This window comes from Tamandua tetradactyla, chromosome 9, assembly GCF_023851605.1.
Source record: "Tamandua tetradactyla isolate mTamTet1 chromosome 9, mTamTet1.pri, whole genome shotgun sequence".
NCBI classification, from domain to species: domain Eukaryota; kingdom Metazoa; phylum Chordata; class Mammalia; order Pilosa; family Myrmecophagidae; genus Tamandua; species Tamandua tetradactyla.
In genome coordinates, this window is record NC_135335.1 from 87,404,614 (window position 1) to 87,423,899 (window position 19,286).

At 34.8% G+C, this 19,286-nt stretch overlaps 1 protein-coding gene across 5 annotated transcripts in view; it reads left to right on the forward strand.

Moving 5' to 3' along the window:
• The window catches only part of WDR70 (WD repeat domain 70), a 516,692-nt gene that overhangs the window by 152,512 nt on the left and 344,894 nt on the right, over nucleotides 1–19,286 (forward strand). For all 5 annotated transcript variants that reach the window (XM_077117003.1, XM_077117005.1, XM_077117006.1 and 2 more), the window contains one exon: nucleotides 6,807–6,866. In XM_077117003.1, the coding sequence (XP_076973118.1) occupies nucleotides 6,807–6,866 (60 nt within the window). The remainder of the gene's footprint in view (nucleotides 1–6,806; nucleotides 6,867–19,286) is intronic.

Below are 19,286 nucleotides of genomic sequence, written 5' to 3' on the forward strand. Positions count from 1 at the left end.
TTAACTATACAGCTTCCCAGCTGCCCCGTTCCCCAGTTGTCACTCAGATGAGGATCAGACCTCCTGCTGCTGTTCCTGAAGCGGTGAATGGCCACCAGGACCCCGGTCTAGAAATGTGGTCTCTATCCATGTTTTTTCAGACTCTTCATCCCTTATTGACCTGTGCTTTGAAATGTCCTCCCATGCCCCACAGGTCCCTAAAGAGACGATTTGGGCATTTTCTGCTTAGCTATTTGCTGTTTTTAGGGAAGATTTGTTGTTCCCTCCCATATCCTCCTTTTTGGAAATTCCTCCTTGCTGCTCTTTTTTATTTCGCCCTCCTGAGTGGCTTTAATCCTGCCATGGGTCCCTGTGGGCTTGGATCTCTGTTTGTGGATATAGGTGGGGATCTGTCTCAATGTCGTGAGAAGTTTTATTGTCTGTGTCCCTTGTGGGAGGCGGGAGAGGTCCCGGCTGCTGCTTCTGTGCACTTCCTAAGCTATGTGGTACTGAGTGAAGGGGAAGGGAAAGCACTGGCCTGTCTGGGAAAGAAGTTTTCTACCTAATATTTTTCTTTTTCTTTGATTCAGCATTTGTGTGATCCTTCTCCTGTCTATACCCTCCACCAGAGTTCTGAACAAGTGAGAATTGTTTTTTTTTCCTACTGAATCTCTGTAGAGGGGTTTTCAGTAGTTGTTTATGTTACCACATTGATGATGTCAGTCCATGTTTACAGATTTTAAATATTCTGTCTGCTACTGAGTTGCAGGCTCCATGAAGGCAGGAGCTTTCTATCTTGGTAACCAGAATGACCTCATTGCCTTTTACAATACTAGGCATAGTCAGTACTGAATTAATACTAATGAAATAATTAACTACAAAAGACATATCCACATCTGAGTTTTTCAGATTACATATATAACACCATCCCCCGTTCCCACTATATTGTATCAATTCAACTCCCCTTTGGTCAATTTCAAGAATATTTTAATAGGCCTCCCTGTCTTTAGACTGCTGTTTACCTTAGACTGGTCCAGACTCCACAGTACAATCGTGGTGATTTTAAAAATCTTAAACTTTATCAAATTATTATCAAATTATTCTCCATGGCTCACCGCTTAAATTTTAAATTCTTAGCATTGTATGCATTCTGATTCTTAACTCCTTCTCTGGTTTAATACTTTTAAAAACCCAAACACACATGCTTATACAGCACACATACACACACAGGTCATATACACTTGCCTTTTTCTACCTGACAAATTTAAATTCCAACCAGGCAAAAATATTTGTAGTTCAGAAAGTGTCAAGATTCATGCTATTCTCTCACATTTTCCCTAAACATTCACCTAGGGAAGCTTTATTAGTTTTTTAGAAGGTATCTCAACTATATTTTTTCTGAATCCTTTTCTAAGCATACCCACTCTCCAGGCACAAGAAAATTGAACACAGAACCCTGTATATACTTCTGTCATCAAATGTGAAACATTTTAATTTGCCTATTTGTTTATCTGCCTCTTTTGCCTTGCTGGAATGACAGTTCCTTGAAAGCAGTTTTTATTATTTTTCTTATGTAGTACCTGGTATGTACTTAAATACTCATAATAAATGTTTGTTAAGGGAATGTATGAGTAAATGAATGAATAAATGAATTAATGTTGTCAGCCTTATTGGATTTATAGAGTTACATAAGAATAAATGTTTAATTCCAATTGTTGTCCAGTTGTGGGGTCCTGCACTGCTAAACTGTAACCCAACCAGTTTCTGGGAGAAAGCACTAATTTACCAACTTCTGGTTGGCAGTCCCCACTGCCACGTTATGACAGGTTTTTGTTACTGAGTAGACTATCTTTTATGGTTTATTGTACCATACTTACACATGTTTTTCAACTCATGACTACTTTAACACAGAAAGATTTGTTTCTAATTTGCAAATCTTTTTGAGACATTTTAAAGATGTAAATCAGATGGAATTGCTCACGTTATTTTAGCTGTATGTCCCATCATCATTGTTACTGGGGATACATCGGATAGCCTCGGAAGTAATGCTTCAGTTGTTATTTAAAACAAAACCAAAACAAAAATTGGTATCTTTTTTTCCCCTTCCATTAAGTCTGTAGCTCTTGTTATGAATTTTGGCAATACATGAATTCATTGAAGTCTTGCAGTTTATGATGTCCCCTGGCAAGAAAATCTTGAAAATATTTTACTGTTGAAGCAAATTTCACACAAAGCCATATTTCAAAAACTCATCAGTTAAAGTTCTGGAACCAGAACAGTCACATCAACTGATATGTTCCAAAAGATAGATTGCTACTATTTTAGATTATTTAGCAGTGCCAATTATATGGGCTTTTTATGAGTTATGCACTACATGATTTCTAGTAAAATGTTGATTTTAAGTGTAAACATTTATTTAAACATTTAATTCACTCCTAAAATAAATACTAAGTTCTGTGTTCTTGCAAATTTTTCTTTAAATGTCAGAAATTTTCTATATATAGGCACATTCTACATTGAATTAAACAAAATAATTTTTGTCTCAGCTTTTTGGTGACAGTGTTTCTACTTGCTGAGTGATGAAATAGTTATTAGGAATGAAATGTGGCATAGATTATAATAGACTTTTCTAAGTGAAACATTTAAAATGTTCTGGTTCTTTCAAGACTACTTAGCAATTATACATGAATTGTCTTTTAACTTTTTATTTATATAAAATATAACTAAAATTATGTTATAAAAATAATATGAACCCTATGTAGAGAGCTTCAGTATAATCTTATTCCCTCAAATACCAGATCCACCAGTTCTAACATTTTTCCACATTTGCCGTATCAGTGTAACATTCGATTGTTTATCAATTCATCTCTCTCTCTCTGCCTCTATATCTGTATTAGTTAGGGCTCTCTAGAGAAACAGAATCAACAGGGAACACTTGCAAATATAAAATTTATAAAAGTGTCTCACGTGACCGCAGGAACGCAGAGTCCAAAATCCACAGGGTAGGCTATGAAGCCAATGACTCCGATGGAGGGTCTGGATGAACTCCGCAGGAGAGGCTCACCAGCCGAAGCAGGAATGGGGCCTGTCTCCTCTGAGTCCTCCTTAAAAGGCTTCCCGTGATTAGATTTCGCATCACTAATTGTAGAAGACACTCCCCTTTGGCTGATTACAAATGGAATCAGCTGTGGATGCAGCTGACATGATCATGACCTAATCCTATGAAATGTCCTCATTGCAACAGACAGGCCAGTACTTGCCCAATCAGATAAACAGCCACCACAACTTGGCCAAATTGACACGTGTCCCTAACCATGACAATATCTATCTCTCTATCTCTCTGTCTTGCTGTCTATCCATCATCCATCCACCCATCCATTTATCTGTGTATCTATATATCTGTATGTCTGTCTGTCTCTCAGTACATTCTCTGAACACTTGAACGTAGATTGTATACACTCATGCTTTTGGAGCCCATATCACTACCATGTACATGTGTTAAGAACAAGGAAGTCCAATTATGGATCTACCTTAAGTGCAGTTATTCTGTTTTTATTTATTTATTTATTTTTTGCAAGGCAGAATGAAGGCATTTATTTGGGATCCCTGAATTGCAATTTGGGTAACAGTCCAAATAGCATCGCATCGTGGCCTTACTACACAAAGGTTTTTAAAGGAAAAGATTAGACATGTTGTTTCGGGTTGGTGGATAGTTGGAGTACACTGACTGTCCTTTAGGTTAGATAGTTAACTGAGTTCTTTTTTTTATGGTTTAGTTTTTTTTTTTTCTTTTTTCTTTGTTTTTTGAATTTTTATGATATACTATAACATATATACAAAACAAAGAAAGAAAAAACCAATAGTTTTCAAAGCACTCTTCAAGTAGTTACAGGACAGATCCCAGAGTTTGTCATGGGCTACCGTATCATCATCTCAGATTTTTCCTTCAGAAAAATCCAGAACACAGAAGGCTAGAAGGAATAATACTGTTGTCACAATAGACTTTTTTTTAATTTTTTTGTGAAAAATAACATATATACAAAAAAGCAATAGATTTCAAAGCACAGCCCAACAATTAGTTGTAGAACAGATTTCAGATTTTGTCATGGGTTATAATTCCACCATTTTAGGTTTTTACTTCTAGCTGCTCTAAGATACTGGAAACTAAAAGAAGTATCAATTCAATGCTTCAGCAATCTTATTTGTTTGTTAAACCCTACTTCTCTGTATAACTCCACCATCACCTTAGATTTTTCTGTCCTACTCTTTAGGGGTATTTGGGCTATGGCCATTCTAAATTTTTCATGTTGGAAGGGGCTGCCAATAATATGGGGTAGGTAGATGGAACTAGCTGATGTTCTAGAAAGGCTGGGCCCTCTAGGTTTCAGAACTTATCTGTTTCCAGGGACCCTTCTGCACATTTGTAAGTTTCTGGAAAGTTACCTTCATACATGGAACTTTTGTACAATCTTATATATTGCCATAGGTGTTCTTTATGATTGGCTGGAATGGTTTAGGTTGGCAAGTTATGGGGTTTGGCAAGTTATGATAGGTAACAATGTTTAACTGAAGCTTGCCAAAGAGTGACCTCCAGAGTAGCCTCTCGACGTCATTTGAACTCTCTTTGCCACTGATACTTTATTAGTTATATTTCTTTTCCCCTTTCAGTCAGGATGGAATTGTTGATCCCATGGTGCCAGGGCCAGACTCAACTCTGGTAGTCATCTTCCACACTGCCAGGGAGACTTTCACATGGCTCATGTGGGTGAAGGGCAATGATTTCTCTTGCAGAGTTGGGCTTATAGAGAATGAGGCCACATCGGAGCAACAAAAGAGGTCCTCTAGAAGTAACTCTTAGGCATATCTTTAAATAGGCTAAGCTTCACCACTAAATACATAAGCTTCACAAGAGTAAGCCTCAAAATAAAGGGATTGATCTATTGATTTGGGTGTCCCTAATGTTTGACATAGTATCGGGGATTCTCTGCTGGTAAAGTTTAATAGTTCCACATTTTTTTTCCCATTCCTCAAGGGACTTTGTCAATACTTTTTGATTATCTGCTTACTATATTCTAGGATATATCCAGGCATTGCCTTAAGCTATACAGGATTAAAGGCCCTTATTCTTATACTGGGCTCCCTTTGTTTCATTTGTTCATATGAAATAACCAAACAAGTTGAGTTAGAGTATATGCTACAGTAAATTTAGGTTCCAGACAAAATAAACCTTTCTTCCTTTGGTCTCAAAGAGTAGATGCGGTTCTAAAATATAGCCAATGTCTTCCCTTACCCCTGTGTCTGAATTACCTTAATCCTGACCTGATCAACTTTGTTTTTACTCTAAATACCAGGTTATAGATATATAAAATATCCTCTCAAAGATATTTGAGATATCCTCTCAAAATCCAGAAATAATAATTACCATTCCAGACTAAATGTGTCTGCTATAAGAGCTTACAATCTAGGCCCCTGTTTTCTTATGAACATTTTCTAATGGAGATCATATAATAATTGTTCTTACATTTCTGGCTTATTCTGTCTCAACAAATGTCCCACAGGTTCATTCACATTGTTACATGCCTCATGACGCGCCTCTTCTCATTTCTGATTTTGTTTGTTTGCATCTTCTTTTTTTCTTTGTCAGTTTTGCTAGTGACCCATCAATTTTATTGATTTTCTTAAAGAACCAACTTTTGGTTTTATTGACTGTTTCTATTGCTCTTTTATTGTCCCATTCATTTAACTCAGCTTTAATCTTTGTTATTTCTCTTCCTCTATTTACTTTGGGGTTAGTTTGCTGTTCTTTCTTAAGTTCTTCCAGGAGAGCACTTAAGTCCTCAATTTTACTCTTTTTTGTTTTTTAATATAGACATTGAGAGCAATAAATTTCCCCCTCAGCACAGCCTTTGCTGCATCCCATAAGTTCTGATATGTTGTATTTTCATTTTCATTAGTCTCCAGATAGCTGCTGATTTCTCTAGCAATTTCCTCTTTGACCCACTGGTTGTGTAAGAGTATGTTATTTAGTCTCCACATATTTGTGAAAGTTCTTGTACTTTGGTAGTTATTGATGTCCAGCTTCATTCCATTGTGATCAGAAAAAGTGCTTTGAATAATTTCAATTCTTTTAAATTTATAAAGACCTGTTTTGTGCACCAGCATATGATCTGTCCTAGAGAATGTTCCATGGGCATTAGAGAAAAATCCTGGTGTTTTGGGGTATAATGACCTATATATGTCTGTTAGGTCTAATTCATTTATCAGGTTGTTTAACTTCTCTGTTTCCTTGTTGATGTTCTGTCTCGTTGTTCTATCTTATAGAGGAAAGTGGTGTATTGAAATCTCCTCCTATTATTGTTGAAACATCTACCGATCCCTTTTTGCCAGTGTACTTTCGAGCTCCTTGATTGGGAGCGTAAATATTTATGATTGTTATTTCTTCTTGGTGAATTGCTCCTTTTATTAATATGTAGTGTCCTTTGTCTCTTAATATGTCTGTACATTTAAAGTCTATTATGTCTGATATCAGTATAGCTACTTCTGCTTTCTTTTGATTATGCCTACATAGAACATCTTTTTCTAAACTTTCACTCATTTTAGAGATGTAAAATAAATTTATCATTATGTCAAAGTGACCAATTATAGTTTGTCTAGAACTGCAGAAATGGCAAGATGCCTTCATACTTTTTTTGGTAATTTTTTTAAGTTTTATGTGAAAAAACCACTAATGCAATAAAAAAAAAATGTATTTCCTGTTAATGTGGTATAGAGTTACTCCTCAAATAAACTATTTTACTCATTGATGTTACTGAATTTCCTTATTCCAGAATCCTGTCCAAAAGATTCCTGACTCTCATGAGATAACACTGAAGCATGGCAATAAAACAGTAAGTTTTTAAATTTTGATTTTCTCCTAATAACAGAGCATTCATGGAAAACTGAGCTAATAAGCCACATTTGTTTTAAGGGTAATTATAAAATCAACTGATGTTATAAAAGCTATAGACATTAAAATAATAGAAATAGAAAAATTACTTTTTCTGTCTAGTCCAAATAGCCATTGCCTCTCATTTAAATAGGAATACTTGCTATTGTTATTGTTGGCTTTAAAACCTCTTTTTCTTTGATATAGAAACATTATAAATGGAAGAAAGATTTGAAAGTCAAGTGCAGTTTTGTTTTTATGTTGTGGGAAAATTTCTTTCTACCCTTTTCTTTATTTCTACAGCAATGAAAGGCCTTAGTTTGTTCATTTTTCAGGTGAATGTTGAGATAAGAAGTGAACAGTAAGTAGTCACTGTAGAAGTGAACAGTAAGTAGTCACTGTTGAGGACTATTGTAAAAGATGGAAGGGGATTCAGTGGTATTACAAGCTTTGAGACAATGGCTGTAAGCTTCAAGAAGAGGCATGGGAATGGGTTGGCTCTTCTCACCATGGATTATGTCGTGCAGTTGCAACAAACCAAAAACTTTTTGATGTTGGCTCCAGATGCCCCCATTTTCCAAAAGACTAGGATTTATTAACTCTCCCATATGACACTAGAGAAGGTAATTTACAGAAACAAATAAGGAATTTACAGACTTGTTGAAAAAGTTTCTTAAAGATAAGCACAAAGGTTAGAATCAGTTCACAATTGAGGAAAATGAAAATTTCAAAAAAATTGAAGGAGAGGATCCAAACGCAAGAAAGAGATGAATCAACATAAAAGGGCAGCAAGTTAATAAAACTTGATAGCAAGATGAAGGGATACAGACTGTACAACGGGACTGGATATAAAAACTCAGAAATGGACAGCACAATACTACCCAATTGTAATGCAATTATGTTAAAACACTGAATGAAGCTGCATGTGAGGTATAGGTTTTTTGTTTTTGTTTTTTTTTCTTTCTATTATTGTTTTAATTCTTATTCTGTTGTCTTTTTATTTCTTTTTCTAAATCGATGCAAATGTACTAAGAAATGATGAATATGCAACTATGTGATGTTATTAAGAATTACTGATTGTACATGTAGATTGGAATGATTTCTAATTGTTTTGTTAATTCTTTTTTTAATTAATAAAAAAAAAAAAAAAAAAAAAAAAACTTGATAGCAGGTTTCTCAGGCAGCCTGTAGGCTGATTCTGATCCACAAAGTCTCATGTGGTTTTCACAGCATTGATTCCTTTAGTGTTTTTGTACAAGTAAAAGTATAGGAGAATTATGTTCATAACTTCATAGTTGGTGCATCCTTCTTATACAGTAAAGAGAAAGTAGATCCATAAAAATGATAATATATTTGCCTATATCAAAATAAAAATATCTCTGTTATCTCAAAACAAAGTTATAAGACAAATGACAGACTAGGAGGAAATATTTATGACAAAAATTCCGGATTAATAATGCTGACTATTTAAAGAACTCTTAAAATCAATAAGAAAAGACATATAACCAACAGAAGAATATAAAATAATATGAATAAGCAATTCATGGAAAAACAAATACAAATTGCCAATAAACTTAAGATATCTATCCTGATAGTCATCAGGGAAATATGATTTAAAAATAGCAAGATAAAATTTACCCATTAAATTAGAATTTAAAAATTAATTATATCAGATGTGCCCAAAGGGATGGTTTCACACACTGTTGATGGAAAATAACTTAGTAATTGGTAGTCTTTTGGGAGGGCATTTTGGCAATATCTATTAAAAATTATAATGCACATTCCCATCAACTCAGTCATGACAGTTCTTAGAAGTTTTTGAAATATGCACAAATGTAGGAAGAGGGATGTTTAGAGGTATTTGTTTCAACATTGTTCTTACAGTAAAAATTGAAATCCAGTTGACTAAAGTATAGAATTGAGGAATATTATGGAATATTCTGCAGTGACATACATAAAGTGTATGTCCTGTCTATAAAATATTATATTAAAAAGCAAACTATGTAGTAGTACTTAAACAATCTACATTAAAAATGGGATAAAATGACATTAAGACATGATCAAGTCTATAAAATCATATTTTAATTTCTCCCTCATTTTTGAAGGAAAATTTTGCTGGATATAGAATTATTTGTTGGCAGTTTTTCTCCTTTAGTAATTTAAATATATCATCCCATTGTCTTCTTGCCTCCATGATTTCTGCTGAGAAATCTACACATGGCCTTATTGGGTTTCCCTTGTATGCGATGGATTGCTTTTCTCTTGCTGCTTTCAAGATTCTCTCTTTCACTTTGATAGTTGACATTCTGATTAGTAAGTGTGTTGGAGTATGTCTATTTGGATATATTCTGTTTGGGGTATGCTGCATTTCTTGAATCTGTAATTATAAGTCTTTCATAAAAGTTGGGAAATTTTTGGTGATAATTTCCTCCATTAGTTTTCCTACTCCTTTTTCCTTCTGGGACACCTGCAGCATGTATATTCTTGTGCTTCATGTCATTCAGTTCCCTGAATCCCTGCTCATATTTTTCCATTCTTTTCCCTATATTTTCTTTTGCTTGTTGGATTTTAGATGTTCTCTCCTCCAGTTCACTAATCTTATCTTCTGTCTCTTGAAATCTGACATTGTAGGTTTCCTTTGTTTTTTCATCTCTTCTGCTGTTTGTTTCATTCCCGTAAGTTCTGTGATTTATTTTTTCAGACTTTCAAATTCTTCTTTCCTTGCCTTCTTTATATCCTCCCTCAATTCATTGGTTTGATTTTTGATGAGGCTTTCCATTGTCTCTTCAAACATTCTGAATTAATTGTTTCAACTCCTGTATCTCATTTGAATTGTTGGTTTGTTCCTTTGACTGGGTCATATCTTCTATTTTCCTAGTGTGATTCGTTATTTTTTGCTGGCATCTAGGCATTAATTACCTTAATAAGTTTATTCTGGAGATTGTTTTTGCTTCTTTTACCTAGGATTTTCTTGCTGGATTGTGGCATATTTCTCAGGGATGGGAGCCTAGCCATACTTAAAAAATCTTTTTAATCATTTCTGTATTCTCTCCCTGTCTCTCATGTCTGTAACCTAGCTCATTGTTCCCCCTTCCCCCTCTTGTCGTAAACCGCCCATTTCCATAGCTCACCACTAAACCGTAAGCCTCCCTGTTATTTACTTCACTTCTCTATACCTAACCTTAGCCCTCAGTCTAGCAACTGTCTCTAAGCTTGTGTAATTGGCCCCCTACCCCTCTTGCCCACGCCCCTGCTCCCTCCCCCTCCTAACCAATACTTAACCAGAGCTCTCCTAACCTCGGGGTCTTTAGCGTACTTGAGCCGCTTCGGTACCTAAGCTCTTGCGATGTAACAATAAAGAAGCTTTGTGCTGATTAATTGGCCTCTGGCTCAAGTCCTTTAGTCCCCTAGCTGAGACGGCTAGGTCCTGCTTACCCAGGTTTGTTCCCCGCGAGCTCACCCCCTAACTCACCCAGTGCTCCGGTCGCACGACCCGGCTGAAGCTATCAGCGGCACTGGATGACTGCTGTCTATCCGTTCTTTGACATTCAGTCAGCTTATTCTGGAGCACTAGCTTAGATTTTGCTTAACAAAGCAGAATTTTTCAGTTCTTGTTTTCTTGTTTCTTGCCCTGCCTGTATGGTGCCTTCCCCCCACCCCCGCCCCTGCCACCAACCTTAGGAGGTCTACTTAGGTATTACAGACCACAACCAGATTTTCCCAGACCAAACTGGCTTCCTGTCAGGAGGAAAGAGTCACCTGCGTCAGTTTTCTCTGAGGGTGAGACCCAGCAGATTGAAAGACTTTTCTATGAAGTCTCTGGACTCTGTTTTTCCTATCCTGCCCAATATGTGGTGCTTGTCTGCCTGCAGGACCCACCAACATAAGGTGATGTGATACCTTTCACTTCAGCAGACTCTCCCTGCTGGGGGCATGGTGGGGGCAGAGGAGAGGTTGTAGGCTGGCTTTAATTGTTTCCATTTTCCAAACCCTAGGGTCTGAATTCCTTGAGGGAGGGAATCCATCTGAACTGGGCCCCACCCCTCTCCTGGGGAAGACACAGGCTGCAGACACGCTCTCAAGTAAGCTTGTTTCTGTCCATGCCTGGGGCATTTGCAGCCTAAGAAGCCCTGCCACTGTATCCAAAGGCAGTCCAGCCTTTGTAGAAACACAGCCACAAAAAAGAAAGAGAAAAATCCTTCTTAGAGCAAGACCCTGTTCCTCGGGTTTGCTGATCAAGAGCATAAGTTGGTATGTTGCTTTGTGTACCTTCAGATACTATGTGCCCCTTCCTTTCCTTCAGGGCCCAGACTCTTTCAAGTATTATGTGCTATCCAATTCCAAAAAACTTCTGTTTCTTTTTTTCTTTTTTCTTTTTCCGTCAGCCCTGCCCCCTTGGCACTGGGGCAAAAATCAGCATCCTCTGCTTTGACAAGGTTCAGCTGAGCCAGGGGCCTATTCTTAGCAGTCAGAGTTTGTGAATTAATTCCACAATTGGAGCTTAGTTGCGCTCAGCCCCTCCTGCTACTAAAGTCCCTTTCCTTTCCCCTCTGGGAAGCAGCCTGTGGGGGAGGGGTGCTGGCTGCTGCAGCTTGGGGCACTCAGTTCTGGGGGGGCTCATAGCCAGTCCAGCTGATCCAGACTGGGATACACTGTGTGTCACTGACATGGCCCCACAATTATTCTCTACTGTTCCTGGCTATTTAGTGGCTGTTCTGGAGGACGAACTAAATCCCACACCTTGCTAAGCCAACATTTTAGCACTCTCTCTGTCCTAAAATCATATTTTAAAACACTCTAGAAGGATATAAACCAAACTGATAATATTGGTTATGTCTGGGATAGGAGTAGGAGTGGATTTGGTGATGAAGATGACTTTTAGACTTTCATTTATTTATTGTTAAAACTTGTTACAATGAGAATGTATTCATGTATTTATGTAATTATAAAGTATCACAGACAAAAAGAAAACATTTGATCACATTGTCAATGTAGTGTATTCCTATGAGAACGATGTTGGGAATTAGAGGAAATAATGGATTCATTGATCAGATAAGACATAATAGATGTTGAAGTTATTTATGGGTGAGCTGTGAATTTATTATTTGGGGACTATTCTTTTCCTGTTTTTATATATGAAATTAAGAACCGATATAAAATATATCTTTGTAGACTTTCCATATGTGTTGTTTCCTCTTGTATTTAGAGGAGGTTTAATGGTTGCTAACCCTACTCAAGTGGGTTAGAACAATATTTTTTATTTTATCACTGTTTTAGTTTGGTAAAACTGCCAGAATGCAATGTATCAGAAATGGACTGGCTTTTATAAAGGGGATTTGGTAAATTACAAGTTTCAATGTCCAAATTAAGACATCCAGAGAAAAATAACTTGAATCTGAATAAAAGGCCGAAGGTGTCTTATGTTTCTCTGTCATACAGGAATGCACTGCTGGCTTCCTCTTGCAGCTTCTGATTTCAAATGGCTTTTCCAGGGGCATTTTTTTTCTGTATCTCCAAAGATCTCTGAGCTTTTTCTTAAACAGTTCCCTCTTAAAAGACTCCAGTAAGTAGATTAAGATCCACCTTGAATGGGCAGAGACACAGCTTTATGGATACTTAATCAAAAAGTCCCACTGACAATTGGGTAGGTCGTATCTCCATGGAAATACCCAATATATCCCACCCAAAAAATAGGTCTGCCCCTCCAAGATTGCATTAAGGTAAAGAATATTGCATTAGGATAAAGAACATGCATTAGGGTAAAGAACATGGGTGCATAACAGTTTCAAACCTTACAATCAGTTTCACCGAAAATCAATTCATTTGAATTTAGAGAGTAAATATGTGTTATATGATGTATTATGGAAGGGAAAGTTATAGAATCAAACGATGATGGGGTATACACTTAATATCTAGAGATTGGGAATAAATTGGCTTTATATTTGACTCTTTGGTTTATAGGTTAGCACATTCTCTTCTGGAAACTCAATTTGAATTAGAAAATTTATTGAATCAAAGTATTATAGAAAATTCATTTCTAAGAATATTTCATTTGGCCTTAAAAAAGTTTTAAATGAGGGCGGGCCGCGGTGGCTCAGCGGGCAAGAGTGCTTGCCTGCCATGCCGGAGGACCCCGGTTCGATTCCCGGCCCCAGCCCATGTAAAAAACAAACAAACAAATAAAATAAGAAAATGTTTAAAGATGTTTCCCTTTCTTCCATCCTTCCTTCCTTCTCTGTCTTTCTTTCCTTCCCTTCCTCCCTCTCTCTAAAAAAAAAAAAGTTTTAAATGAAAATATAGTTTTTAATAAAAATATTTGTTATAAAGTAATGGCTTTATTATTTTAAGTGAAATGATAAGTAAATATTTTAAAATGTATTAGTTTTAGTATCTGGTATGGTAAATGGTGATAAACATAACTCACATAAACAAGTTCTTTGGAGTCCTCAGTTGATTTTTTAATAGTATAAAGGATACTGAAACCAAAGTATTTGAGAAATGCTGTCTTAAGAGAAAAATTTTCATCTAATTTTTATGATATTATATCTTTTTTTATTGTCAGACTTTGATATTTTTATTTTGAAATTGTGATAGAATTCAACTAATTTCCATATTTCTAAAGTAAGAGAGAAGGGACTTATAAACTGAAGCTTTCCTACCATTTAGTTTATAGATTTTACAAACGGAGAAATAATTCATGGATTTCACTCATATTTGATTTAAATATTTCTTTTAAATCAAACTTTATCTTATAAGCATAATTTTAAAAATACATTGAAAATCAACTAGAACTTCTAATTGTATTGTTAGGTTAACTCATTTTCTTGCAGTCCAGCCTTTGCCATGTATTAATTTCAACTTCTTATAAATATGTCAGTAATTAGGGAGGTGATTCTTCTATTCTGGTCTTTTTTTTTTGTTATGGTAAAAGTAAACATTCACAGAAGTATAGACAATGAGAAGAACCCTCATATATTTACGTCTGATTTTTAACAATTGACTACATAGGTGAATCTTATTTCATAAATACTTTACGTTTCTAGTCCTCCCCTCACCCCTGCCCTGTGGAACCATTTAAAAGCAAATTCCAGACATCATAATATTTCATCTGTAAATATTTCAGTATGACTCTCTAGGCGATGATGATACTTTTTCTCATGGGCTCTCACTGTCTTTCACGTAATCAGAACATCACTACAGGTAAATTTTTTTTCAGTAATTATTTAATATCATGTTATATCCTATTCAATTTTTTCCCACTTTCCCATACATCTTTTCATCATCAATTTATTCAAATCAGTAAACTATGTCTGACTCCCTCTTAAGACAGTCAGCATTGTATTTGTTTATGTCTATTAGTGTACAACAGTTCTGCTCTTTTTTTTTCTTACTATTGAAAAATAAATATGTTTGGTGACTATCTATACTTACGGAATGATAGTCAAATGAAAAGTTCTAAGTGAACATGATAATATATTATAGTTTGATTTTATAGACTTTCATAATTTATCACATGAAATGGGAACAATTGTTAGCAGTAGTTTTCTCCTTTTAGCGTTATGGATTAGTTTAATTGAACAGTATAAGATTGGAAAGTCGCCTTTAAAAAAAAAACAGCAAACTCTTATTGTTTAAAAATATTTGTGTACATCATCATTTTCTCAGTATTGTGGACCAAATCTATAGCACCAAGATCTATATTGAGTACTAGGCTTATAAGAAAATGCTATTGTCATCTCATCTATCAATTTTTAATTTGTATGGTTATCAAGGTAGTCTCATAGTACTTATTACGTGTGTAATAACTATATACAGGCAACCGAAATTTATAGTTCCTTGGTAACAGGAACCATACATATTGGAACCATGTCCTAACATTGTATGGTTCCGGTATGCATGAATTTTGGTTAACATGGTACAATGCAAAGAGAATATTGAGTATATTATAAAATGAACTTAGGAAATATGTTGTTATTAGTAATTTTGGCAAAAATCAATTGACCAAAAATATAAGGTTTCATTTGTAGATTCTTTATTCTGTTGCATTGTCTATCCTATGTCTATCCTTATACCAATACCACGTGGTATTTATTATTACAGGTTTATATTAAGTTTTGAAATTACAAGGTGAAAGACCTCTAACCTTTTTCTTCATTGCCAAGATTGATTTGTCTTTTCTGGGTCCTTTACATTTCCATATGAACTTTAGGATAACCTTTTTAATTTCTTCAGAAAGGCAAGCTGTGCTTTCGATAGGGATTGCTTTGAATCTATAGGTCAATTTGTGGATTATTACCATCTTAGTGGTATTCATGCTTATGATCTATGGACTTAGAATCTTTCCATTTATTTAAACAGTGTTTTGTAATTTTCAGTGTACGAGTCTTGTACTTTTTGTCAAATTTATTCCTATGTTAAACTCCTTTTGATGTTACTGTGAATAGAGTTTTCGTGATTTCATATTTTGATTATTTATTGGTAGTATTTAGAAATACAACTGGTGTTATTATATTGCCCTTCATTTTGAACTTATTTATTGGGTCTTATAGGTTTTTAGTGGATCCCTTGGGATTTCGTATATAAAAGATCTTGTTTGTAAATCCACATAATTTTGCTTCTTCCTTTTCTTTCTTTTTCTTGAATTGGCTAGAATATTAAATACAGCATTAAATAGAAATGGCAAATATATACATCCTTGTCTTGTTTCTGATATTAGTGGAAATGCTTTCATTCAATTGTTCAAGTATGTTGTTAGGTTTTAGTTTTTCATGAATTCTCTTTATCAGATGGAGGAAGTTTCCCTCTATTCCTTGTTTGTTTTTGTTGTTTTAAGTCATTAATAGGTGTTCGATTTTGCCACATGCTTTTCTGTGTCTATTGGGATGGCCTTGTGGTTTGTGTTTTTTTATTTTATTAATATTATAGATTACAGTAATTGATTTTCAGATGTTAAGCCAGTCTTGCATTCCTGGAATATATCTCATTTGGTCATGGTGTGTAATACTTTTTATATATTGCTGGATTCAGTTTATATATTGCTAGTGTTTGTTGTGGATTTTATATTTATATTCATAAGGGATATTAGTCTGTAGGGACATTAGTCTGTATCTTTCTTTTCCTGAGATATCTTTGTATGGCTTTGGTATTAGGGTAACACTAGCCTTGTAGAATGAGAAGGCAAGAGTTTCTTACTCCTCTGTTTTTTGGAAGAAGGGACTGATATTCTTATTTATATGTTTGGTAGAATTCATCAGTGAGGACATAACAGATCTGGACTTTTCTTTGTGGGAAGATTTAGATTACTAATTGAAGTTCTTGTTGTAGTTCTATTCAGACTTCTTTTTCTTTCTTGAGTAAGTTTTGGTAATTAATTTGTGTCTTCATAGGGTTTTGTCCAGTTCATCTATGTTAACGTACTGGACATACAGTTTTTCACAAAAATTCCTTCGATTTTTTTTTTTTTAAGGTCAATCAGTAGTGAGTCCTCTTTCATTCCTGGGTTATTAATTTGAGTCTTTTCTCTTTTTTGCTTGTTCAATTTAGTTAAAATTTATCAGTTTTGTTGGAATTTTCAAAGAGCAAATTTTTTGTTTTGTTCATTTTTCTTTTTCAAATCTTTTTTCATGGATTTCTGCTCTAAGGTTTATTATTTCCCTCCTTCTACTTGCTTTGAGTTCAGTTTATTCTTCCTTTTGTACTTTTTAAGGTGAAAGGTTAGTTTATCAACTTGAGATTGTTTCTCATTTATAATATAGGTGTTCACAGTCATAAATTTCCCCCCCAAATCATGTCTATTTTTATATATTACTTGAATTTATTTTGGCCAGTAACAAAAATGGGTCATTCTGGGAATCTCACAAAAAAGACTGAAAATTAATAAATGGGAATTATGCAGAGTATTTTTTAAAAGAACTTTGGAAGACCAATGGTTTATAGTGAGTTGAAAATAATTCTTAACTAATTCCCTGTGTAAGCAAAGCTGGAGGGTAGGCCATGGTTTTGAAACTGTTTAAAATATTTCTTTTAAAAATTTTGCTAAACAGTTTATCATCAGAGGAAAAACTGTACTAACCAAGCATTTATACAGATGATGTACTATGAGATCAATTAAATTCGTAAATCAAATTTCCTCTTAGACCAAAGTTTTAAGCTTCTAGAAGGAGATAGAAATTAATTCCCTAGTTTATAAAGATAAAAACTTAAATTCATGTACCCTTTCTCAAGTTGGACAAGGTTATTGTTTTTGTATGATCTGACATTTCATATAATAAACGTGAAACCAAAAAGTTTAAAGTATTTTATTTCTTGATCAAAGAAAGCCTAGATCATCATTTAGCATAGCTGGTACCAATTTTATTAGGATTTTTAAGTAAGTTAAAATAATTATTCTTTCACTTAAAAAACAAAGGCTGATATTTTACCAGCATTTATATGTGATTTTTATTCCCATAATTAAAATGTACCTGATAATTAATTAGCTTTTTTGCATTGCTCAGTTCTTTCAGAAACAGAAATTGAGAATTTGTTTAGCAAATTCTGTCAAAGGACATGTGTTCTCTAACTGTGAGAGAGTATTTGCTACTTCATACCTTTCTTTTCTGTATTACTCATTACTTTTCATATCCTTTTGGTGGCTGATAAATGATATAAACAAGCAGCAGCAGAGAGCCTAGCACTGCATGCTAGTGTGTTGGAACCTTATTTTAGCACTTTGCTATAAAATTTGCTATCTTCTGCCTGTTCCTAGGTAAATAGTCAATTTTGCAGTTTATCTGTTGGTCTTTCTTTATAGAGATAAATTTATCTTTCATCTGTTGGACTGCTTTTTTTGCCTGTGTTGCATAAGATTTTAGATTTTAGTGTTCCTTCCTTCTTTGAAACATATTTATTAGAGTGCCTATTTTGTGTTAGGCACTCTGGTAGGCACAGGCATGGTCTTTGACCATAACGAGTTTGCACTCTGGAGCAGGAGGAGAGACGGGGACCAGCCGAACCACCAATGAATATGTAGTTTCAAATTTTATGGTAGTGAGATGCATATTGGGGAGGAGGGACACCTCTTGAATTGTAACAAGAGGGATGAAAAAAAGAGTATCATAGAAACAATAAGTATATAGGTGGCTAATTTTATTTGTGCATAATATTAGTATTTACAGGTAGTAATTGAAATGAGTATAAATTATTTTGGCAGTATCTCATCTTAATTACATTAATTATATTGCATTTAATTACATTTCAAGTCCATTTATTAAGAGAACTGATATATATATAAAATACATACACATATATATATATATAGAGAGAGAGAGAGAGAGAGTACTTTCCTTTATATAAAATTTTGATCCTTTTACTGTCTCATATATATGGCAATACATAAAATATTTTTAATGTACTTCTTTTCTTCTAAGAGGGTAGTAGATGTAGGGACTTCCTGTTTTGACAGAATGTTAAATGTTAAGCTCAAGAACAGTGAGTTATAGATTGGGTATTCACATGTGAATTGGAGTAAGGAAAGTTCACAGGGAAAGAAAATAATTTATGGAACCAATATAAATGCTGTTATAATGTGGTTAGCCATTTATAAAGCAGTCCTTAAAATGATTAAGGTGACTGTACTGAGTCATTTGGCAGTATGCAAAACATATTTCCTTGATGTACTTTGTTAAATAGAATTGTTTTTGTATTTAAAACTTTTTGTATTAGAGAAGTTATACTTTATATTAAAATCATGCAGAAAATGCAAAGTTTTCATATACTACCCTCCTTAAGTTAGTAACACTTTGCATTAGTGTGTGTATTAGTTAGGGTTCTTTAGAGAAACAGAATTAACAGGGAACACTCGCAAATATAAAATTTATAGAAGTGTCTCACATGACCATGGGAATGCGGAGTCCAAAATCCACGGGGCAGGGCAGGCTGTGAAGCTGACGATTCCAATGGAGGGGCTGGATGAACTCCACAGGAGAGGTTTGCCAGCCGAAGGAGGATGGAAGAGCCTCTCTCTTCTGAATCCTCCTTAAAAGGCTTCCAATTAGACTGAGCATCACTCATTGAAGAAGACACTCCCCTTGGCTAATTACAAGTGTAATCAACTGTGGATACAGCTGACATGATCATGATCTAATTCTATGAAATGTCCTCATTGCAACAGACAGGCCAGGACTTGCCCAACCAGACAAACAGGTACTACCACTTGGCCTAGTTGACACATGAACCTGACCATGACAGTGTGGTATCTTTGCTACAGTTGATGAAAGAATATTATTATCATTGTACTGTTAACTATATTCCATAGTTTACATTAGTACTTACTGTTGGTGTTGTACAGTCTGTGCCAGTTCAAAAGGACATATGTACCCTGGAAAAGCCATGTTTTAATCCT